Source organism: Nerophis ophidion, linkage group LG04 (genome assembly GCF_033978795.1).
Source record: "Nerophis ophidion isolate RoL-2023_Sa linkage group LG04, RoL_Noph_v1.0, whole genome shotgun sequence".
Taxonomy (NCBI): Eukaryota; Metazoa; Chordata; class Actinopteri; order Syngnathiformes; family Syngnathidae; genus Nerophis; species Nerophis ophidion.
Window position 1 is genome coordinate 49,047,871 of NC_084614.1, and position 24,482 is coordinate 49,072,352.

Sequence of the window (24,482 nt, forward strand, 5' to 3'; positions counted from 1 at the left end):
GTTTTCCGTAGTGTAGTGGTTATCACGTTCGCCTAACATGCGAAAGGTACCCGGTTTGAGACCGGGTGGAAACGTATTTTATATTTTTGTTTGGTTTTGTATATGAATACACACAAATTGTAATTTATATAGAACGAAAGAAGGATTAACCAACATTTTAACGTGTTCATAGGTTCTATCTCAAATCTTTTTCTTCCGTACATTGCCTTTTGCCATTCCAAAAGTGCGCCGTCACCCGGATGTTTCACTCAAACGAACAGAAACGTGGGAACACTATCATATCCGGTAAGTGCATTACGCAACAATCGATTAAACTGTTAAGATTAGCACCCCGGGAACGCAGTATTCAACGTGTGGCTTAGTGACTGAAGTATTTAATTTGAGACACATATGTGTATGGATTGCGGGTTTTAAATCTATAGAGTTTACAACCAACAACACAGAACTTCACAACTTGGGTTTTTATTTTGAGATGTTTCCACCTCCCATGTGTCTAAACTAGGGTTAAGTAATATTGTGTACAAATTCTTGTTCTGCATATCATTAAATTGTACATATATTTCGGATGAAGGTTCGTGTAGATACATTTCTTCCGCTGCACTGAAAGAGGGCAGTACTCATCCTTCTGAGACGTGTTTCTCTTCGGAAACATTTAGTGTATGCACCTTTAAAAGAAGCGCCGCATTCTCACTTTTTTGACAACTGTGACCGTGCAGGTAAGCTTACACTTAATAATACATACATTTATTTCCATATGCTGACAGCTTTACCGATGTTTTAGCCTTTAGATTATTTTGTCTACATTATTAGGATGAAACTGCTTGGCTTACTTAAACAGCCACGCTGCTAACCTAGCCATTTGGCTAACACGGCGAACGTGAACATGCATTTTTTTACGGAGTATATCCATAACATATTACTAAGAGATACTGCCAGTGAAGAGACCATCTACTTTTTTGAACGCTAATCGCTGTTTCATTGGGCATTCATAGCAACTGTCACTATGACAACGGAGTTGAAATAACAATAGCGGGCTCACGCGATACTAATGTCGCGATGATCAATATGTTAAAATAGTAAATAATGAAAATGTGACGCATTCTTAGTGCATCACTTACAAGTAACTGCTCAACGTCATACACATCAGTTGCTTTGTTGAGCAAACGAATAAGATCAAGGCAAAAATACTGAAAAATGGCATCCAGCGACCCCAAAAGGGACAAGCGGTAGAATTGGATTGAAATATGGCTTTAAAAGAACTATTTTGACAAAGCCTTTGCATTTGTTATCATTAATTGATGTTGATTTTCCCACCCCACACACTCTGAACATGTTGTACCCTCTGCACAACTTAATGTGCCAATTTATTGTGTCCATCCATCTCCATCTATTTTCTACCGCCTGTCCCTTTCGGGGTCGCGGGGGGTGCTGAAGCCCATCTCAGCTACGTTCAGGCGGAAGGCGGTGTACACCCTGGACAAGTCGCCACCTCATCACGGGGCCAACACAGATAGACAACATTCACACTCTAGGGCCAATTTTTTTTAGTTTTGTCAATCAGCCTATCCCCAGGTGCATGTTTTTGGAGGTGGGAGGAAGCAAGAGGAACCCACGGAGTCATGGGGAGAACATGCAAACTCCACATGCACAACATAATCAGAGCTTTAACTATTACAGATGTCGACTCCTAAAGTTCCAGAGGTTCGTGACATCACTCGGATTGAGAGGATTGGTAATAATGGAATTTTTGAAGCTCTCCTTTATGATAAGTACTTTTTACTATCCCACAAAAATGCAGTATATGCAAGTTCATGATTTTAACCTTGTCTCCAGGTGCACATTCTCACATCCGTGGCCTGGGTTTGGATGATGCTTTGGAACCGAGACAGGTAGAGTCCAGCAGTTGGTGTAATGAAAACACATGCACAAATTTGTAGCCTTTGACTCTGAAATCACAAGTGTGCACTGAATTGTGTTATACGGTTAATGATCCCTCACAGGTGTCTCAAGGGATGGTCGGCCAGCTGGCCTCTCGAAGGGCAGCAGGAGTCATCCTGGAGATGATTAAAGATGGCCACATAGCTGGCAGGGCAGTGTTGATTGCTGGCCAACCTGGCACTGGAAAGACTGCCATTGCGATGGGTGAGTACTGAATGGACACTGAATGATTCCATGCGCTTGTATTGCGAACTAAATGGAGGTTTACCTGCTTACAGGTATTGCTCAGAGCCTCGGCACTGACACCCCCTTCACAGCCTTGGCCGGCAGTGAGATCTTCTCCCTGGAGATGAGCAAGACAGAGGCACTTAGCCAAGCCTTTAGGAAAGCCATTGGAGTGAGGATCAAGTGAGTGATGACTGTCACCCTCAGGCATTGCAACAACGTTCACTGTTGGATTTATTTTACAGAGAAGAGACTGAGATCATCGAAGGGGAAGTGGTGGAAATCCAGATTGATCGACCAGCCACTGGAACGGTAAGCAGACTTTAAAGGTTTTTTGTTGTCAAGTTGCAGTGTTGGTCATCTTACCTTTAAAAAGTAATTATAGTTACAAATTAATTGAGTTAGTAACTCAGTTACCTCCTTGTAAGATGGTTACTCAGTAAAGTAACCGAGATGTTTTTTTTTTAATTTCCTTATTTTATATGTTACTACGTTAGACATTTGATCTTTAACGTAAAATATGTTTGTCTTAAATGATTGAAAAATAAAAACGCTGTATTTTACAGGCCTCGAATTTTAACTTTTTAAGGTCAAGGCAAGTGTTGCCTTAAAGGAGGGCTCATATTTCATGTATATATATATATATGTATATATATATATATGTATATATATATAAATATACACACGCACACAACATTTTTAAAACTACATTTGTGTGTGTGAGTGAGTGCGTGCAGTATATTTATTAGCGGCTGACATATCGTTCATTGCAAGAAACTGCAATATGTATCGTGATATAGATTTTCGGACACATCGCCCATCCATATTTGTGATGCAGCTCATCACGAAAAAAAAAAATCTGCATCATTTATAATCTAAATCACAGTTTTGTTAGACAAGCTAACCATTTTGTTGTGTTTCTTTTATGAAGTCCTTTTGTTCAGAAATACTAATATTGAAATAGAGTTATGTTTTTATGCTAGTGTTTGAAGCTAACTATTAGCACAATATAAGTTTGTCAAAATGTCTTAGGGGGCCAAAGTGGGTAAGTTGACTCTTAAGACGACTGAAATGGAGACGATATATGACCTTGGCAACAAGATGATTGACAGTCTCAGCAAAGAGAAAATTCAAGCCGGGTAAGTTCATCTTCCACCATGGCAGTCACTGTTCTCATACAATATTTCTGACATCTGCTTTATTTCAGTGATGTCATCACTATTGACAAAGCTACTGGCAAAATCAGCAAGTTGGGACGCTCATTCACCAGAGCCAGAGACTATGACGCCATGGGAGCTCAGGTGTGCTGAAAGAGTGAAGTGAAACATGTCATAATATGTATACCCACTAGGGGAGTAATAATTTGTTTTTAACAACAATTCCATTTGATTCGCTATTTATACGATACAGGAGCAATGTTGTTGTTTTTTTTTAACATCGCTTCGATCCAAAACGATCAGTGTGCTGAAATCGTTTCAGTAACTTTTTAGTAAAGCAATTAACTAGTGTGACTGTGAAATTAATCGTCGATACCGGACACTGCAGGTGAAGTTTCTCACATTCCTGTTATTTCTTCAAGGGAATAGTGTACAAATGATTTATGGATACAAACAAGAAAGTAAACAACAATTATTGGCCAATGTATTCACATCTTATTTGAATAAAGTGCAACCAACACTTTAAGTTAAATTAACAGGACAAAACCTTTTTTACTCACATTTTCTACTTTTAAACAATTTTCAATATAAGTACAGAAACCAACATTTTAAGTGATACCTGCTAGATAAAGTTCCCTGCCATACAGTATATATTCTCTGCACAGGCATTGCTGATGACGGACAGCTTTCCAGGTGTGCAGAAGCATGTATGCCCCCCTGATAATTCTTGTAAATGGTGTTGACCCTCGCTTCCTAAATTCCATAGTCTCCTTGATCCATCTCTAGTATTTATTTGTTTCTCATTAAATATTAAATAACTTTTCCTTTGGTTGCCAGTTGCTCTGAATATTTGCGGCAAATTTCATAGATTCTACGTCACTGTGGTAACGCTTGTGCACTATGACCATGATATCAGATAAGACATACTGGATATATGCAGAAATTGAAAATATATTTTTTGCGTAAATAGCTAACAATTGAGTCAACAGATTGAGGGTCCTCTATTGTGCCCATTATACCTTCTAAAAACATACAGAGACCGCCAACAATACACCATTTATATGTCGTGACCTGAAAATTAACCAAATATGAGTGATGTTGTTATAAGCGCCAACGCAGACGGCTTATTTTAGCGGCATCTCTCACCTGGTCGTAGACAAATGTGGTCATCGACCAAGAGGCTAGTCCACTTTAACATGTCCGTAGATGGCAAAGACGATGCAAGTTGTAAAAGACGCTTGTTGCGGTAACTTTCCCGAGGATTGGGATTGAATCTTTATCCAAACAGAACTATGTGAGTGTCCCGTCGGTCGGAATCCCAAGAAGAGTGGAAGTATTATAGTGTTTGTTTTAATATGATTTCTTATGGTTAGTTTTTATGTTTAGCACCTGGCAATGCTGCTGGTGCTATAGTGTCACAATAAAGCTGCATCCGTTTAGCACTTGGATTATAAAACTTATTGCTCAACTTTTTTGTGTTCAGCTCAAAAATATAAGGTTCTGCATCATAATTTTTACAAAGTCTGCTTGATTAGCGTTGTTGATGGGGACGGATTCTTTGGTTCCTAACGCTACGTCACGGATAAGGTGAATGGCTTTTTCATTAACTCTCAAAATGGCTCGGGAACCTTTGTGTGATTGATACTATTTTGATCTTATCTGTTCATTCTCAAACTTTGGAAGTCTTTTGGGGTCATAAATTATATATACAGTTGTGATCAAAATTATTCAACCCCCACGCAATTTTGGTGTTTTAGCAAGTTGGACATTTATTCCGTATTTTGTTTATAGTCATATCAAATAAAGATGCATTAAATAGACAAATGCAACTTGAATTACAACATATTTTGTAACATACCAAACAGTGTCATTTCTCTTAATATCTCATTGACAAAATTTTTCAACCCCTTGAAGATCATAACTCTTTAGAACAGAATTTGAATAAGGTCTTTTCAATCAGGTGTTGAAAACACCTGTAGATGTGATTAGAACCATAACGAGCAACAATTAAACTGATCCAAAAAGACTGGCGCTCAGCTTCTTGTAAATGGTCAATGGTGTATTTGCAACATGGTGAAGTCCAGGGAGTGGTCAAAGAAGTCAAGAGAAGAGGTAATTTCTCTTCATAAGGATATGGATATAAGAAAATAGCAAAGACATTACACATTCCAAGAGACACAGTTGGGAGCATAATTCGCAAGTTTAAAGCTAAAGGCACAGTGGAAACACTACCTGGGCGTGGTAGAAAAAGGATGCTGTGTGCAACTGCTGTCAGGTTATTGAAGCGTACAGTGGTGAAAAACCGCCGGGTAACAGCTGAGGAACTAGAACAGGACATTGCAGAGGGGAGAACGCAGGTTTCGTCCCAGACAATAAGGTGCGCACTACGAGATGAAGGCCTCCATGCCAGAACTCCCAGGCGCACCCCACTTCTGACTACCAGGCAAAAAAAAATAGACTCCAGTATGCCAAAAATCATCTGGACAAACCATAGGGGATTTGGGAAAATGTTCTATGGAGTGATGAGACAAAACTGGAACTCTTTGGGCCTATGAATCAACGTTATGTCTGGAGGAGAAAAAAATGAAGTTTACAAAGAGAAGAACACCTTGCCTACTGTTAAGCATGGTGGGGGGTCAATCATGCTCTGAGGCTGTTTCTCTGCCTCAGGTACCGGGAATCTCCAGCGCGTTCAAGGCATTATGAATTCTATTTCCTACCAGGATATATTAGCTACAAATGTCATGAAGTCAGTGACGAAGCTGAGGCTTGGGAAACAATGGACAACGATCCCAAGCATACCTCCAAATCAACATCAGAGTGGTTGCAGAAGAAGGGCTGGAAGACTCTGGAGTGGCCTTCACAGTCGCCAGACCTAAATCCTATAGAAAACCTGTGGTGGGACTTGAAGAAGGCAGTTGCAGCACGCAAGCCCAAGAATATGAATGAACTGGAGGCCTGTGCCCATTATCCATCCATTTTCTACCGCTTATTCCCTTTTGGGGTCACGGGGGGCGCTGGCGCCTATCTCAGCTACAATCGGGCGGAAGGCGGGGTACACCCTGGACAAGTCGCCACCTCATCGCAGGGCCAACACAGATAGACAGACAACATTCACACTCACATTCACACACTAGGGCCAATTTAGTGTTGCCAATCAACCTATCCCCAGGTGCATGTCTTTGGAAGTGGGAGGAAGCCGGAGTACCCGGAGGGAACCCACGCATTCACGGGGTGAACATGCAAACTCCACACAAAAAGATCCCGAGCCTGGATTTGAACCCATGACTGCAGGACCTTCGTATTGTGAGGCAGACGAATTAACCCCTCTGCCACCGTGAAGCCCCTGTGCCCATTAGGAATGGGCTAAAATACCTGCAGATCGTTGCAAGAAGCTTGTGTCCGGTTATGTATCAGGTTTGAAGGACGTAATTACTGCCTAAGGGTGTTCTACTAAGTACTAAAGATGCATGTAACTGGGGGTTCAATAATTTTGTCAATGAGATATTAAGAAAAATGTCCTTTTTTGGTATTTTGTAAAATTCAGTGTTACAATTTAAGTTGCATTTGTCTATTTGACACATCTTTATTTGATATGACTCTACAAAATACGGAATAAATGTCCAACTTGCTAAAACACCAAAATTGTGTGGGGGTTGAATCATTTTGATCACAACTGTATGTATGTATGTATGTATGTATGTATGTATGTATATGATTATAACTTTAACATAGAAGTCCAATTAGGTTCATTCGGTCTTCAAAGAATCATGCAATTTTTTAATTCTTTTAGCCAGACCTGTCTGTTTATTTCCGTACCTGACTGTCAGGTATGGAAATAAACACACGGGTTGACCATAAGAATTAGAACATTGCATAGCTTCAACATAGTCAACTTTTTAATGTCCATATTTTTACAAGTGTTAAACTTCATATAAAGTCTGCCGTTCTTAATTTCAATGTTTAAATTTTTTCATTAACGATAACATTTATCAATTCCCTTTTAAAACAATCTTAGATCAATACCTACCTTCCAGAAGGAAAACTTGCAGAGCACAAATGGATATATTTGACATTAAGGAATATAAATCTGTTGATACATTGATGAATCGTTACACTTCTAGTTCTGATTGATGATGTACTTACTTATTTGCTGCCTATGTTTGTAGACACAGTTTGTGCAGTGTCCAGAGGGGGAGCTGCAGAAGAGAAAGGAGGTGGTCCACACAGTGTGTCTCCACGAGATCGACGTCATCAACAGCCGAACGCAGGGCTTCCTCGCCCTTTTCTCTGGAGACACGGGTGAGATCAAATCTGAAGTCCGTGAGCAGATCAATGCCAAGGTCTGCGAATGGCGGGAAGAAGGCAAGGCGGAAATCATCCCAGGGGTACGACTTACTTTGTGTGCCACTCTTCACAATACAGCACCCCGCAAACAATCTCATTTGCTCTTTTACTCCCATTCATGTTGGTGTTGCACAGTCAGTAGAAATTAACAAAAAGCAAAAAAGAAGTGACTAAATTGAGTATGAAGTAAGAATAAGTATACCGGAAGTAGGGCTGGACGAGTATGGAAAAAATAATAATCACAATTATTTTGATTAATATTGTCATTACGGTTACTTACATGATTTTCATTAGTTTTAAAACATGAGTTTTTGTTATATACAAAACACAACTTTAGATATAATTTTAAAAACCTGGATATAAATAAGTAACAAATAAACCACAGCAAGTACAAACCCCGTTTCCATATGAGTTGAGAAATTGTGTTAGATGTAAATAAAAACGGAATACAATGATTTGCAAATAGTTTTTAACCCATATTTAGTTGAATATGCTACAAACTGATAAAACAATTTTTTTTGCAATTAATCATTAAGTTGAGAATTTGATGCCAGCAACACGTGACAAAGAAGTTGGGAAAGGTGGCAATAAATACTGATAAAGTTGAGGAATCCTCATCAAACACTTATTTGGAACATCCCACAGGTGTGCAGGCTAATTGGGAACAGGTGGGTGCCATGATTGGGTATATAAACAGCCTCCCAAAAAATGCTCAGTCTTTCACAAGAAAGGATGGTGCGAGGTACACCCTTTTGTCCACAACTGCGTGAGCAAATAGTCAAACAGCTTAAGAACAATGTTTCTCAAAGTGCAATTTCAAGAAATTTAGGGATTTCAACATCTACGGTCTGTAATTTCATCAAAATGTTCAGAGAATCTGGAGAAATCACTCCACGTAAGCGGCATGGGCGGAAACCAACATTGAATGACCGTGACCTTCGATCCCTCAGACGGAACTGTATCAAAAACCGACATCAATCTCTAAAGGAAAGCACCACATGCAGGGATGGGAATTTTCCCAGGATCCGCGGAATTCTGCCGATTTTGGCGCCGCCAGGGTGGTTTTTGTCTCTGCGTTAGAGATGCGCGGATAGTAGGTGTGTAACGGTATGTGTATTTGTATTGAACCATTTCGGTACGGGGGTTTCGGTTCGGTTCGGAGGTGAACCTAACGTCACGGAGATATTAAGTAGCGCACCACATGTTGTGTAAACAACGCACACCGAGGCACCATGAATTGATTTACGTGGACCCTTAAACAAGTTGAAAAACTTATTCGGGTGTTACCATTTAGGGGTCAATTGTACGGAATATGTACTGGACTGTGCAATCTAAGTTTCAATAAAAGTTTCAATCAATCAAAAAAACAACACACGGCATGCTAGCAGCGATCAAGGTATATGATAGACTGACCAAACCTCCTCTTTTCACGGGATATGCCCTCTTTGCAGAGCTGTCCAGGTGGACTTCCTTAAATGCCTCAAATGTCCGGCATTTTGAGTTAAGGGTTGCGTGTATTTTCAATGTACGTTCAGGGTTAAGAAGGGGTTAAAAACAGAAAAAAAAGTGCTGCACGGCAGCAACATTCGTGTGGGAGGGGGAGACAGAGAGAGCGAGAGAGTTATGATAAACGCGCATGCGTCGCCAGGCTTTGCTTTTTAACCATAGGTTTATCAGATTTTATTTTTTATTATCTATAGCAGTGGTGTCAAAACTGTGCCCCGGAGGCCATTTGCGGCCCACAGCTAATGTTTAAAGGCCCACGACACATTCTAAAAATACTATTAAAATGAACAAAAGCGAAATAAAAAAGCTTAAAGGCTAAATGTAATTTAGAAAAAGTTGCAACGTTGACTAAGCTGTTTTTTTTCTTTCAAACTGTCATTGCTCAAAACATCCATCCATCCATCCATCTTCTTCCGCTTATCTGAGGTCGGGTCGCGGGGGCAACAACCTAAGCAGGGAAACCCAGACTTCATTTTCCCCAGCCACTTCGTCTAGCTCTTCCCGGGGGATCCCGTGGCGTTCCCAGGCCAGCCGGGAGACATAGTCTTCCCAACGTGTCCTGGGTCTTCCCCGTGGCCTCCTACCGGTTGGACGTGCCCTAAACACCTCCCTAGGGAGGTGTTCGGGTGGCATCCTGACCAGATGCCCGAACCACCTCATCTGGCTCCTCTCGATGTGAAGGAGCAGCGGCTCTACTTTGAGCTCCTCCCGGATGGCAGAGCTTCTCACCCTATCTCTAAGGGAGAGCCCCGCCACACGGCGGAGGAAACTAATTTCGGCCGCTTGTACCCGTGATCTTATCCTTTCGGTCATGACCCAAAGCTCATGACCATAGGTGAGGATGGGAACGTAGATCGACCGGTAAATTGAGAGCTTTGCCTTCCGGCTCAGCTCCTTCTTCACCACAACGGATCGGTACAACGTCCGCATTACTGAAGACGCAGCACCGATCCGCCTGTCGATCTCACGATCCACTCTTCCCTCACTCGTGAACAAGACTCCTAGGTACTTGAACTCCTCCACTTGGGGCAGTATCTCCTCCCCAACCCGGAGATGGCATCCCACCCTTTTCCGGGCGAGAACCATGGACTCGGACTTGGAGGTGCTGATTCTCATTCCGGTCGCTTCACACTCTGCTGCAAACCGATCCAGTAAGAGCTGAAGATCCCGGTCAGATGAAGCCATCAGGACCACATCATATGCAAAAAGCAGAGACTTAATCCTGCTGTCACCAAACCGGAACCCCTCAACGCCTTGACTGCGCCTAGAAATTCTGTCCATAAAAGTTATGAACAGAATCGGTGACAAAGGACAGCCTTGGCGGAGTCCAACTCTCACTGGAAATGTGTTCGACTTACTGCCGGCAATGCGGACTGTTGCGTTTTGACCCGTTCTTCCTTCGGTCAACGCCCCCAGATTGTTTGATGACACATAAGCTGGTTTTAAATCAATCAGAGACAGAGGTTACTCATTTTGATATTTTATAACCAAAGCGCCTTGGGAGATCAATCTAGATACAACATCTAATCCTAAAATGGCAGTTTCTCCCTCCTCACTCACTCTCACCCGCCCCTCTTCTTCTCCTCCCTACCTTGGACAGTTGTGATAACAGATTGTTATGTCTTCATTCACACATTCCAAATTCAAGGTCTATGTAAAAGGCTACACTTTAGCTGTTCTAAAATCTGACTAGGAAATAAAAAGACAACCAAATCCAACAGTCCCCCTTCAGATCTTCTAAAAAAGATCTCCCAAGACAACTATAATACTTCTAAAGCACCTACCTCACATTGAAGTTTTAGCAAGCTCGCACTAAAATAAAGTAATAGTTACATTTGGGAGTCAGATAGAGGGAGTCCACGTTAATGTGGTCATAGTCAGAAAGGGAAACTAGCCATTCTCGAATGTTACCACTTTGCTTAACTGGATGGCCCGAGGGAGGTTGGGGCAATTTGTTCTTCAACAGCGTCACGAGTCAGGTTGGTCAATCTCAATAGATTACAAGAACATAGTGATTGCGTTCTACATTTTTAGTATCAGTCACAGGGAAAATAGTACCAAAGTTAGGAAGGTTCTCGAAACCTGCACAGGATTCACACCACAATTTATATTGTCTTGGGACCCCTCTTGGTTGCCCTTTTACCTGAAAGTAAACACCACCAGGGTTTCTCATCAAATCAAAGGAGCCCCTTACACTCCTCCTAGATAGAACATGACGGCGTCGGCAGGAAGTTAAAGAGGCCGATGAAACAGGAGTTACAGGGGGTGTTAATTTGGTACCCACTAGGGTGAGTGGGGTCACCAGTCAACCATAGCACAATGCCCAACGGCTGACGTCGGGATTCAAATGTACAATCTGTGTTCCCCACAATACCAGAATATGTCAGCCCTTGCCCAAGGGCCTATTTTGGAGCCATCTATCAGTGTGGTGCACCAGGAAGGGTCAATGTCACCCAATTTGTTGGGAGCAGAAGAGGGTCCTCTGAATTGAAAACACGTGTAATTCATTTTTTGGGCCACAAGGGGAAGAGGTCGGATGAAATTGTCAACAGGAGGGTACACACGAGCCAACAAATTGCACCCTGGCGGCGTGGTTTCAGAAAACAAGGAGATAAGCCCGTTTGGGCTATTTGTGTCAGTCAACTTAAAAGGGGCGGGGTAAGTGTGAGGAAAAGGAATTCCAGCGGAACAAGCAACACAATCACCCATACTTTGGCGCCCTCTTGAGGACATTAATTTTGATAATCCCTTTAGATTCTTTACCAGTCTGGTCAACCCCTAACACAACATAAAACGGACTGGGCCAATTGGGCATGACACCCACGTTGGCATTTGTAAGGGCGATGGGGTTCTGGGAACGATCAAAGTTCCTCTGGAAGTTCATCCCTTCCCGAGTAGTTTTGATGTAATACTGGGGCCAGTGGGATTCCAATGCCCTGTGTAGTGGGTTACCTGCTTTCACCAGGGTCACCACACCCTAGAGTATGTATTCTGCTTCCGACACCAATAGCTCAGTGTTGCGTCGTATCAAAAATAGAGGTTACTACCACGGTAATAGCTACTATGTCCCTCGCTATCAATCACACTGCACAGATCAAAAAAATAAGTCTTGCTGTCCCCCTTGATCAAGTCTATTTCAAGTCCTCCTCATGTTTTAAGACACTTGTCAGTCACTGTCGTCAGGAAGGGTGGACTGAGGCACAAGGACATTAGAACAAGCCTAAGTACCAATCTGTCAGGGAATACTGCTGGGTGTAACATCCTACCTTTCGTCTATCAAAATCAGAGTAATTTAGGTAACTAAACGGGGATAAACATCAAACTTTTCACTTATTGTAGCGACACCAATAGTTATGCTGAAAACAAGTAAGAGAAGTTATATAACATCGAGTATATAGGTTGATCTCAAGTAATGATAGCTTTGGATATATGAAACAGCAGTTGAGTAGGTCTGGTAGAGCTACACGACGGTAGACGGCAGCTCAACGTGGGGAGATCTCTCTCGGCGTCGTCTTCTGGGTTGTGAGGCTATGTGTGTAAGTTCTGCAAGGGGACCGAGTGGGTCCGGTGATGTGGCGATGGCGGCAGTGACATCTGCCAGCCGAAGGGAGTGAGACGTCAGTTCCACGACCTCAAAGGGACCGGTCCACCTGGGCTCCATCCGCTTGCGGTTAATGACCTTGACCCTCTCGACCGGTGGAAGGGAATTTGGTGTGGTGGGCTGTCATCTTCAAATCTGCACAGAGGAACTGGCACATAATTCTGAATTTGCTCAACTTACCAGTTTGGTTTTACGCTGATTCCTCCTTCCAGGGGGCGGCTGGACCTGGGAAGGGCTGATCTGTGTGCAGTTCATAGGGTGAAAGACCAGTTTTGTTCATGGACATTCGAGTGGTCATTAAAGCCAATGATAATGCGTCAACCCACTTCAATTTGGTCTGTGCACAGATTTTAGCCAATTTGTTTTAATTCTTGTTCATTCTCTCAACCTTACCTAAAAAGAGGATGGTACACCGAACAAAAACTGTGTTTTGGTCCGAGATCCTTTTCGACTAAAGTTAAGTGAGCATTTTTAAAATGGGTGTCGTTTCTGACATAATCTTTTTGGGGTAACAATGTTGGGCTATTAGGTCATTAACAATCCTTTTTATTACTGATTTTGCATCCTCTTTTTAGGTTGTGGTTGCTCCTGGCCAACCACTGTAATTGTCAACGCAAGTCAGCAAGTACCTTTTCTCTTGTACCTGATTGATCATATCAATGAAATTACAAACTTTACCCAGATGTTACCTCATCTCTTCCATATTCCAGATTAATCTACTAAACCACTATCAATGTGCAACATCGAATTTTCAAATTAAATTTAGTTGCATCTTTTTACCCACTGAAAAAATGTTACAACTACTCCACTTCTCCCTTACCTCGCCCTGACAGCAGTCTTGCCTACATCCAATCATGGCACCTTTTACATTTGTGTTGTGACAACCAAGAGAGTAACCATTGGGAAACGTAGCCACCCTGCTAACCTAAACAATCTCATTCCTATCTTCTCCTAGTCAAAGCCAACATCGAAGCTTGTCAATAACTTCATCAGTTATTGACTTTGTTGAATGTCAGGTGTCTAAATAACAAATACTTTTTAGTCAATGATTTTATTACCTCATTCTCAATCTGACTTTGTTTTTAACTGAAAAATGTTAAAACTATGGAAATTGTCAGAGTCGGATGATTGTCGCTTTTTTTTATTTTTATAAGGAGTCTGACTCCACCCTCAACTCCTCCCCCTTCTGTTTCTGAAGAAGGGACATCAAAGGTGTTTGTAATACTTTTACTTTCAGAAACATCTAAGAAAAAGTTTCGCTGATAAACAAGTAAATTATTCAACCTGGTGAAGGCGACAAAATATGCTTATATTCATATTGACACAACTGCTAGAAAAACACCAACCTTATGGCGAATGCTTTTGCAATAGTAATTTAACATTCTATCACACCTGGTGGCCGCGTTAATTCGTTGAGTCAAGCTCATGTTGTAGAAAGTTGAATGATGCGGACACGTTTGTACCCGAATACTTTCTATTAGACTTCAGTCTTGACTACTTTGTGCATGTAATAAGCAACTATAATTATTTGATATGCTTAAATTTCATGTGTAGTTTTAGCTCAGCTGTTGTGTAGCTGCTAGCTCCTTGTAGCCTACAGCCGCGGTGTCCAAAGTGCAGCCCATAGCTATGTGTTTAACAGACAACTGAAACAATTAATACTGTGGTATTTGTGTGGTTTCATCATTGGATCTAAGTCTTTAGTTTCCGTAGGGGGACAGAGAGCACGGGAACAATGTGGGACAGCATTGGTGTCTATCATATTCCGTGATAGTTGTTGCAAAGATATGTCACCGTGAGTAGCCACACCTTGAGTTCCAACATATACTATATATATATATATATATATATATATATATATATATATATATATATATATATGTATATATATATATGTATATATATATATATATATATATATATATATATATGATTGATTGATATATAAAAAGGAGTTAAAGGCCTCCGGATATGTCGTCTACTTGTGATCATAACAAATGGCGGGTCGGGTGGTGGTGCACACGGAAACAGCTCAGTCAGCCAGGGTTTTCACTGATAGAACAGTTGCAGCAGGAGTTGAGGTACTCAGCAGGCGCCAGCCATGTTTGGTGCTCCAGGCTGTGGTATGAGCTCATGCTCATGGAGGTGCCTTGATAGTGGTGCCGCAGCTTGGTGGCCGCACCGTCAGGTAACACCAGGAAGGTCCCTTCTGTGCGATATTGAATGTCAGGGCACAGTTTGTAAAGCAGGTCATTACCAAGCAGGCACGGTGTGTTCAGGTCGACCACGAAGGGGTGCTTCAGTGTGTGTCCAGCAATTTGAACCGGAAGCGGTTTGGTGACAGGTAACCTTCTTGTGACCTCAGCGAAGCCTTTGACCTTCAAAAGGGAAGCACAGTTTCTTTGGTACCTTTGCATTCAGAAATGAGTGGGTGGCACCAGTGTCAATCACGAACTGATAACATTGTCCATTGATACTTATGTCCAGCAGAGGTCTGTTTGTATCCCCTTCTGGGTGTCCAGCTGTGGGCACAGGCAAAACAGTTTCCACCCCGGATTGACCTTGAAGCACTGCGTTGTCCACCATCCGAGTCCATCTGTCTGGTCTCTTATCTGTTGCGGATTCTTTTCTCCGCCTGCTGGAACTCAAAAGGAAGGTCACCCACTGCTGAATATACTTTGGCTGATTTTTGTCCTTTCGGTTCTTTTGAAATTTTTTTTTACAGTGATTTGAAAATTAAGGAGTCGTTTCCTTGTTACTCTGTCATCCGTCTTATCATCGTCATCCTGCTCAGCCCAATTATGCATATCACGTTTTAAAACCACAACATTAATTGTCCCATTAAATGTTAATGAATACCCCTATTTCAAAGATTTATACGCATTACTTTATGTATATTTAAGTAGCTTTTCTAAATCAACTAAAGATTATCTAAGAATCCTTTGAACTGCACAAGCGTTGGCTTATCTATAAGTTAATGAGACTATCGTTTGTGTCTATCAGTTAGTTAGTTGTGGATTCTGACTTCCTGTCGTGTGTGATATTCTACAAAATAAGGGCATGTGTTTATTCTGATTCGTCTAAAACTATCAATGTGACACACACACACACACACACCTATTTGTGTGCGCGAACGCACATTCCAAGAGATAAGGCGGAACACACTCAAAGATGCCCTTGTTTCTAAGACAACTCTTATCTCACGGCTCACCCAGAAGCGCAGCTGCATCCTATCAACCCTTAGTAACTGCAAACAACATTTATCATTCACTCTGACCTTCACAAACTGGCCCTGTGTAAGTGAAGTCACTGGGCCTCCCTGCTTCGGTTGCTGCCCCCGCGACCCGACCTCCGATAAGCGGAGGAAGATATTTAAATAGATGGATCACTCACTCATACGATTTCTGAACTAAGTATTGTAAAAACAACTATAAAACACAAATGTATTTAAGTTTTAGGAGTTAACAACCAGATGGCACTGTGAGCTAAATAACAATGGACTATGAGATAATTCAGCCCGGCTGCCTTGAATTTGGTTTATTTAAAACAGTAGCAAAAGTGATAAAAACGCGCACAATGCACACAAAATTAATATAATTGTGATTTATATTTACATATCGCTTTTTCTCTAGTGACTCAAAGCGCTTTACATAATGAAACCCAATATCTAAGTTACATTCGCCCTGCGATGAGTTGGCGACTTGTCCAGGGTGTACCCCGCCTTCCGCCCGATTGTAGCTGAGATAGGCGCCAGCGCCCCCCGCGACCCCCAAAGGGAATAAGCGGTAAAAAATGGATGGATGGATGGCGTTAACAACCAGCCATACAAACAAACAAATGCAGTGAACCCCCAACAGCATACGCTGACACACGAACACCATCAATACCTTCATTCGTCACATTCTCTTCCTTACTTTGACTTGCTTTTTCATTTTCAAACCACATCCTGTATCCATCTCTTCAGACTGTTTCTATTTCTATTCTTCTCTCCTAGAAACCATTTACGTAAGGTTTTCACCGTCCATTCTCTTCACCTTCAAACCTCTCTTGCTCTCTCTTTCTACATTCCACTTTACCATAAAACTTCAAGTTACTTTTTTTAATTTACCAAACGTTTGAGTTCACTACTTTACGAGTGTTGTAAACACCCTCTTACCCCTTTCAAGAAAAGTTCTCTTTTTTATTTTCTCTCTTTTTTCTTCTTTTTTTAATATTTTTTTTTTTTTATTGTCGACAACAGTACATTCAATTTTTCATTAAGCGGTAACGATTGATCACATTTTCCCAGCCGCCATTACGTTCCTCTCTGTCACACTCCTTTGCCATTGTGTCTTTTTCCTTAGTTTTAACGCACACCTTAGTGCCGCAGGGATCTCTCAACCGGGAACTTTATTGTACTCTTTACAAATGGCCTCCAACCTCGGAATTTGTCATGTGGCATAGAAGGGCATCCACCCTTACGGTCCGTATTTTCCGTGCACACGTTAATGTCACTTGGATCTCACAACCGGGGAGTATTTACTATCCACACAACGGTTATCCGTCCCATTACTCTTTTAGGGGAGACCAATTCCCCAGGGCGAGCCACACCCGACTATTTGCCTACTCGTCAGTGAAGCAGCCCGTCACGGTAATCTAGACACAATGTCTTGAGTTGACCACTAATTTTCAACTATTATGTAATGGCAGACAAGGCAATAATGCAACCAACCTATCAAAATCAGCACCCCGTCTCTGTGGTATATAACAGTGTTTGACTTACAAGACTTTTGGACAGACTCCTAATGCAGATTTTAGAAAAAGGCACTGCTTACCTTGATGTTGGCCAAGTGAGTCTGTCCGTAAGTTTGCAAGAGCAGTCCAATTTTCAGCGTGTCATCCCGGACGAGCCCCCAAATTGTTGCGTTTTGACCCGTTCTTCCTTTGGTCAACGCCCCCAGATTGTTTGATGACACATAAGCTGGTTTTAAATCAATCAGAGACAGAGGTTACTCATTTTGGTGCCTTGGGAGATCAATCTAAATACAACATTTCAAAGCTCCGTCCAAATTGATCTAATCCTAAAATGGCAGTTTCTCCCTCCTCACTCACTCTCACCCGCCCCTCTTCTTCTCCTCCCTACCTTGGACAGTTGAGATAACAGATTGTTATGTCTTCATTCACACATTCCAAATTCAAGGTCTATGTAAAAGGTTACACTTTAGCTGTTCTAAAATCTGACTAGGAAATAAAAAGACAACCAAATCCAACAGGACCAAGCTCTGGCACTGATCGTACAGGGAGCGGACCGCCACAATAAGACAGTCCAATACCCCATACTCTCTGAGCACTCCCCACAGGACTTCCCGAGGGACACGGTCGAATGCCTTCTCCAAGTCCACAAAGCACATGTAGACTGGTTGGGCAAACTCCCATGCACCCTCAAGAACCGTGCCGAGAGTATAGAGCTGGTCCACAGTTCCACGACCAGGACGAAAACCACACTGTTCCTCCTGAATCCGAGGTTCGACTATCCGGCGTAGCCTCCTCTCCAGTACACCTGAATAAACCTTACCGGGAAGGCTGAGGAGTGTGATCCCACGATAGTTGGAACACATCCTCCGGTCCCCCTTCTTAAAGAGAGGAACCACCACCCCGGTCTGCCAATCCAGAGGTACCGCCCCCGATGTCCACGCAATGCTGCAGAGTCTTGTCAACCAAGACATCCCCACAGCATCCAGAGTCTTAAGGAACTCCGGGCGGATCTTGTCCACCCCTGGGGCTTTGCCACCGAGGAGCTTTTTAACTACCTCAGCGACCTCAGCCCCAGAAATAGGAGAGTCCACCACAGATTCCCCAGGAACTGCTTCCTTATAGGAAGACGTGTTGGTGGGATTTAGGAGGTCTTCGAAGTATTCCTTCCACATATCCACAACATCCGCAGTTGAGGTCAGCAGAACCCCATCTGCACCATACACGGTGTTGATAGTGCACTGCTTCCCCTTTCTGAGGCGGTGGACGGTGGTCCAGAATCGCTTCGAAGCCGTCCGGAAGTCGTTTTCCATGGCTTTCCCAAACTCCTCCCATGTCCAAGTTTTTGCCTCAGCGACCGCTGAAGCCGCACACCGCTTGGCCTGTCGGTACCTGTCCACTGCCTCCGGAATCCTATGAGCCAAAAGGACCCGATAAGACTCCTTCTTCAGCTTGAAGGCATCCCTCACCACTGGTGTCCACCAAGGGGTTTTAGGATTGCCGCCTCGACAGGCACCAACTACCTTGCGGCCACACCTCTGATCAGCCGCCTCGGCGATAGAGGTGCGGAACATGGTCCACTCGGACTCAATGTCCAGCACCTCCCTCGTGACATGTTCGAAGTTCTACCGGAGGTGGGAATTGAAACTTTCTCTGACAGGAGACTCTGCCAGACGTTCCCAGCTGACCCTCACAATGCGTTTGGGCCTGCCAGGTCTGTCCGGCATCCTCCCCCACCATCGCAGCCAACTCACCACCAGGTGGTGATCGGTAGAAAGCTCCGCCCCTCTCTTTACCCGAGTGTCCAAAACATAAGGCCGCAAATCCGATGACACAACTACAAAGTCGATCATGGAACTGCGGCCTAGGGTGTCATGGTGCCAAGTGCACATATGGACACCCTTATGTTTGAATATGGTGTTTGTAATGGACAAACTGTGACGAGCACAAAAGTCCAATAACAAAACACCACTCGGGTTCAGATCCGGGCGGCCATTCTTCCCAATCACGCCTCTCCAGGTTTCACTGTCGTTGCCAACATGAGCGTTGAAGTCCCCCAGTAGGACAAGGGAATCACCCGGGGCAGCACTTTCCAGTACTCCCTCGTTTGTACCCAAAAAGGGTGGGTACTCTGAACTGCTGTTTTGTGCGTAAGCACAAACAACAGTCAGGACCCGTCCCCCCACCCGAAGGCGGAGGGAGGCTACCCTTTCGTCCACTGGGTTGAACTCCAACGTGCAGGTTTTAAGCCGGGGGGCAGCCAGAATTGCCACCCCAGCCCGTCGCCTCTCACTGTCAGCAACGCCAGAGTGGAAGAGGGTCCAGTCCCTCTCGAGAGAAGTGGTTCCAGAGCCCTTGCCGTGCGTCGAAGTGAGTCCGACTATATCCAGCCGGAACTTCTCCACTTCGCGCACTAGCTCAGGCTCTTTCCCCCCCAGTGAAGTGACGTTCCACGTCCCAAGTCAGTGCCCTGCCTTGGGCTGCCGCCCAGCTCACATTGCACCCGACCTCTATGGCCCCTGCCCATTGGAGGGGTGACCCACATTGCCTCTTCGGGAACAGGCCCGGCCACCAGGCGCTCGCCATCGTGCCCCACCTCCGGGCCTGGCTCCAGAATGGGGTCCCAGTTACCCGCGTCCGGGCGAGGGAAATCTGGGTCCATGTTTCGTCTTCTTCATAGAGGTCTTCGAGCTGCTCTTTGTCTGATCTCTCACCTAGAACCTGTTTGCCTTGGGAGACCCTACCAGGGGGCATAAAGCCCCCGGATAACATAGCTCCTAGGATCATTGGGACACGCAAACTCCTCTACCACGATAAGGTGGCAGCTCAGATATTGAATCAAAATCAATGTTATTATGAATTATTGACCTATCCAAGTTTCCGATTACTTCACATCAAATATTCAACTAAGAAAAATGGCAAAAAAATTATATTTTGTTTTTTTCTTACTGTACCGAAAATGAACCGAACCGTGACCTCTGAACTGAGGTACGTACCGAACCGAAATTTTTGTGTACCGTTACACCCCTAGCGGATAGGCAATTATATCATCCGCAACCACATCACTAATGTCGTCATCCACCCGCCATCCACCCAAACCAACATTTTATCAAAGCTACAACCGCCCGCCACCCGCCCGTTGTTATATTTCTAATATAGACGATGCAAGGTATTAGTGAGGTTGGAAAGTGTACTGTAACCCCCTCCAAATAGCACAGACACAATGGCTTTCTTGAACTGATTTATTTGAAGGCTTGCTTTCCCTTCAAATACACCGTGAAAACTGTAATAAATAAAGCACGTTATAAACGTAAAAATAATAACATGCACAGCATGTGGATCAAACATTTTACCAAGTAAAATACCAACAAATGACAAACAAATACCTCGTTGGCCATACTCGGAAGTAGCTTCCTTACCTCTGTCGACAAACCAAATGAGACACTTCAAAATAAAAGTATGCCCACATACTGTTTCAAAGAGTGCTGCTCATTTTTCGTATGTGGGTAACAGCATTTAACTATTTATAAATGGTTGATTTCTATACGCTAGTAAGGTAAAGTGTTGTACTTGAAAAGTTTGGGCTACCTTGCTTCTGCTGCCTTCATCAGAGGTGTCACATGATGTTAACGTGACGTTGTCTGTGACGTGTTATATGGATTGTACCATCAAGTATTTTTAGGTACAACACTTTACCTACTAGCGTATGTAAATCAACCATTTATAAATACACGTCAGTAGGCTAAATGAACCTCTTCGACATAACATTTACCTATGTATATATATTTCCGAATGGTTCAACCGCCACCCGCCCAAATCTATTTAAAATCTATTTTTTCGTCAAGTCGCCCGCCCGACCCGCGTCGGCGGATGAGACCGTAAACCGCGCATCTCTACTCTTTGTTGACCTAGTTATCAGTACAAGGCAGAGAATTCCAAATAATCCAAAAGTGTGCAAGAATTTGATATATGTGTAAACTTGTATACATAAATTTCATCACATGATACATTTTTATGAAAATCTTTGCTAATTAATGTGAAATTTTGGTCAGGAAAATATTGTTAGATTTTGACTAAAAATAGCAGAAAATGTATCCTAAGCTAACATAGATTTCAAAATTTTTATGGGGGAGCATGCCCCCAGACCCCCCTAGCAGGCGAGTGCACTATGTGCACTTGGGTGCGGCCTTCCGCAAAACGGTGTTTTAGGATTAAAATATTTTCAGCTGATTTTGTAAATCTCCATTCCCATCCTTGCACATGGGCTCAGGAACACTTCAGAAAAAAAACTGTCACTAAATACAGTTTGTCGCTACATCTGTAAGTGCAGGTTAAAGCTGTACTTTGCAAAGCGAAAGCCATTTATTAACAATATCCAGAAACGCAGCTGGCTTCTCTAGCCTGAGATTATCGAAGATGGGTTGATGCAAAGTGTACAAGTGTTCTGTGATCTGACGAGTCCACATTTCAAATTGTTTTTGGAAATATTCGACATCGTGTCTCCCGGAACAAAGGGGAAGCGAACCATCCAGACTGTTATTGACGCAAAGTTCAAAAGCCAGCATCTGTATATGTATGGGGGTGCATTAGTGCCCAAGGCATGGGTAACTTACACATCTGTGAAGGCACCGTAATGCTGAAAGGTACATACAGGTTAAGCGCCATCTTTTTCATGGACGCCCCTGCTTATTTCAGCAAGACAATGCCAAGCCCCATTCAGCACGTGTTACAACAGCGTGGCTTTATAAAAAAAGAGTGCGGAAACTTTCCTGGCCCGCCTACAGTCCAGACCTGTCTCCCATCAAAAATGTGTGGCGCATTTTGAAGCGTAAAATACGACAGCGGAGACCCCGTACTTTTGAACGACTCAAGCTCTACATAAAACAAGAATGGGAAAGAATTCCACTTTCAAAGCTTCAACAATTAGTTTCCTCAGTTCCCAAACATTTATTGAGTGTTGTTAAAAGAAAAGGTGATGTAACACAGTGGTGAACATGCCCTTTTCCCAACTACTTTGGCACGTGTTGCAGCCATGAAATTCTAAGTTAATTATTATGTGCAAAAAAAAAAAATAAAGTTTATGATTTTGAACATCAAATATCTTGTCTTTGTAGTGCATTCTATTTAATAAAGGTTGAAAAGGGTTTGCAAATCATTGTATTCCGTTTATATTTACATCTAACACAATTTCCCAACTCGTATGGAAATGGGGTTTGTAAAATCATGATAGCAATAAGGATTGATTTAAATAGTAGCGATATAAAACAATAAAATTCAGTTTTTTCCTTTTAACTGTTTTTAATTCAGTTTTTAACTTTTACACTTATTTTACCATAGAGTGTGTGGTTAATGTGTAAAATATAATAAAATCCTCACATTTATTGGTACAATACATATTTGGACAATTATGACCGGTATTGTAGGCCAAAGAATAATTATTGTATAAATGTAATAATAAATATTTTAAGTACATTATGCTTGTGTAAGGTTATTATCAGTGATTACTGATTATCTTAACAGGACATTGGGTCGGTCAAGGGCCAATAGTATCTAATAGATAGAAACCATTGATAAGTTTTTCTTGCCTTTTTAAAACATATTTATGTAGGAAATGCCTTCCAAAGCATCTTTAAAGATGGTGAAATCTCTACAGCTTTGCTCCTTGTACCCTCCAAAGGGCCCTTTGACCCCCGGCTGTGATCTGGTTGTGTTCATATACAAGTTGGAACAATGCATGCTGCACTTCATCCAATAAGGAACTTAACCAAAAATAAAACAATAATTCACACTGTTAGAACTATTATTGTTGTACTTTCCTGCAATGTAAATACATAAATATTGACTCTCTATTTAAGAGTTATATTTAAAATAATTTAATTTAAAATAACCATCGTTTAAAATGTTTTATTCAAAAAATACTTAGTTTTTAACCTGAACACCACAAACGCAGCATAATGCATTGTCATGTAAATACTTTTACAACAACTACAGCAAAACATATTTCAATGGTAACACAAATAGGTAAAGTAAATACAAATACTCAAAAAGAACAGAAAGCAGTAATGATGGGTAAATGATGTCAATACAGCTAGTGAATGTCATACATGATACTGTGTTGGTGTTTATTAACGTTGCCATTTGGTAAATGAAAAAAGTCACTACATTTGACCTGCAAATAAAATGTTCATGAAATATGTTTTTTGTTAAAAATAATAGTTTTAGTATTCAGGGCAAAAAGAACATTCATTTTATTTGGCACTTTAGTATTTAAAATGATCCCACATTTCGGAATTTTTCCTTTTTTTTATTTTAGTTCCATCAATGACAGCGACCAAAATTGAGGTCAAATACATCACGCCACTCCTGACATTGTTTTCATTATTAGAGCTGTCACTTGTGAGCCAAAATAAGCTTTGGTGCCTTACAGTCTTGACAGCAATTTTATTAGTCACATTTTATTTTTTTTTAAGTTACACACATTGAGGTATTGAGAGTCAGAGGTGTCACTTCTTGTTTCGTTATGCATCCATTTTTTAGTATCGTGTAGCCCATCACTACTTAAAGCTGTGGTACTTAAGTTTTGTTCTTAAACTAAAAAAATTATAATTTTAGCATCATACAATATATCGTATCAGTAATGATTTCTGAAAAAATCGGATGTCTTTGTTTTTTAAATAAATATTTTAGTAAAGAAATCCCCGAAAGACAATTTAGTTTGTCACCCTAGTTGTAAACCCCTCCAGATCCGATCAGAGGATTTCAAATGAGGGGTGAGCAGAGCCCACAAAGGACCCTCCTCATTGGCTGACTAGATATATATTGAAGCGCATGCACGATGCAAACTTGTTTGTAGTAAAGCATGGCTGCCAAACATCCACCTAGTAAGATCGCAATACCTGCGCTTACTGTTACAGCATATACTGCTAAAAAATAAAAACATGAAATCAGAGGACGCAAAGAAAGACTATGTACATCTG

General features: G+C 42.1%; 1 protein-coding gene and 1 non-coding gene across 3 annotated transcripts in view; both read left to right on the plus strand.

The window, feature by feature from the left end:
* trnav-aac (transfer RNA valine (anticodon AAC)) lies at positions 1-74 on the plus strand. The gene has a single exon. It is a non-coding gene; the product is annotated as a tRNA-Val (tRNA).
* A 79-nt stretch (positions 75-153) lies between these two features.
* Positions 154-24,482, plus strand: part of ruvbl2 (RuvB-like AAA ATPase 2) — a 29,671-nt gene continuing 5,342 nt past the window's right edge. The window contains exons 1-9 of one of the 2 annotated variants that reach the window (XM_061898239.1): positions 154-285; positions 1,678-1,732; positions 1,834-1,889; positions 2,001-2,142; positions 2,217-2,346; positions 2,409-2,475; positions 3,196-3,302; positions 3,371-3,464; positions 7,490-7,708. In XM_061898239.1, coding sequence (XP_061754223.1) covers positions 1,678-1,732; positions 1,834-1,889; positions 2,001-2,142; positions 2,217-2,346; positions 2,409-2,475; positions 3,196-3,302; positions 3,371-3,464; positions 7,490-7,708 — 870 coding nt within the window. In that variant the 5' untranslated portion in view covers positions 154-285. Of the gene's footprint in view, positions 286-557; positions 717-1,677; positions 1,733-1,833; positions 1,890-2,000; positions 2,143-2,216; positions 2,347-2,408; positions 2,476-3,195; positions 3,303-3,370; positions 3,465-7,489; positions 7,709-24,482 lie in introns of those variants that run through there. The other variant, XM_061898237.1, reaches the window with a different exon arrangement.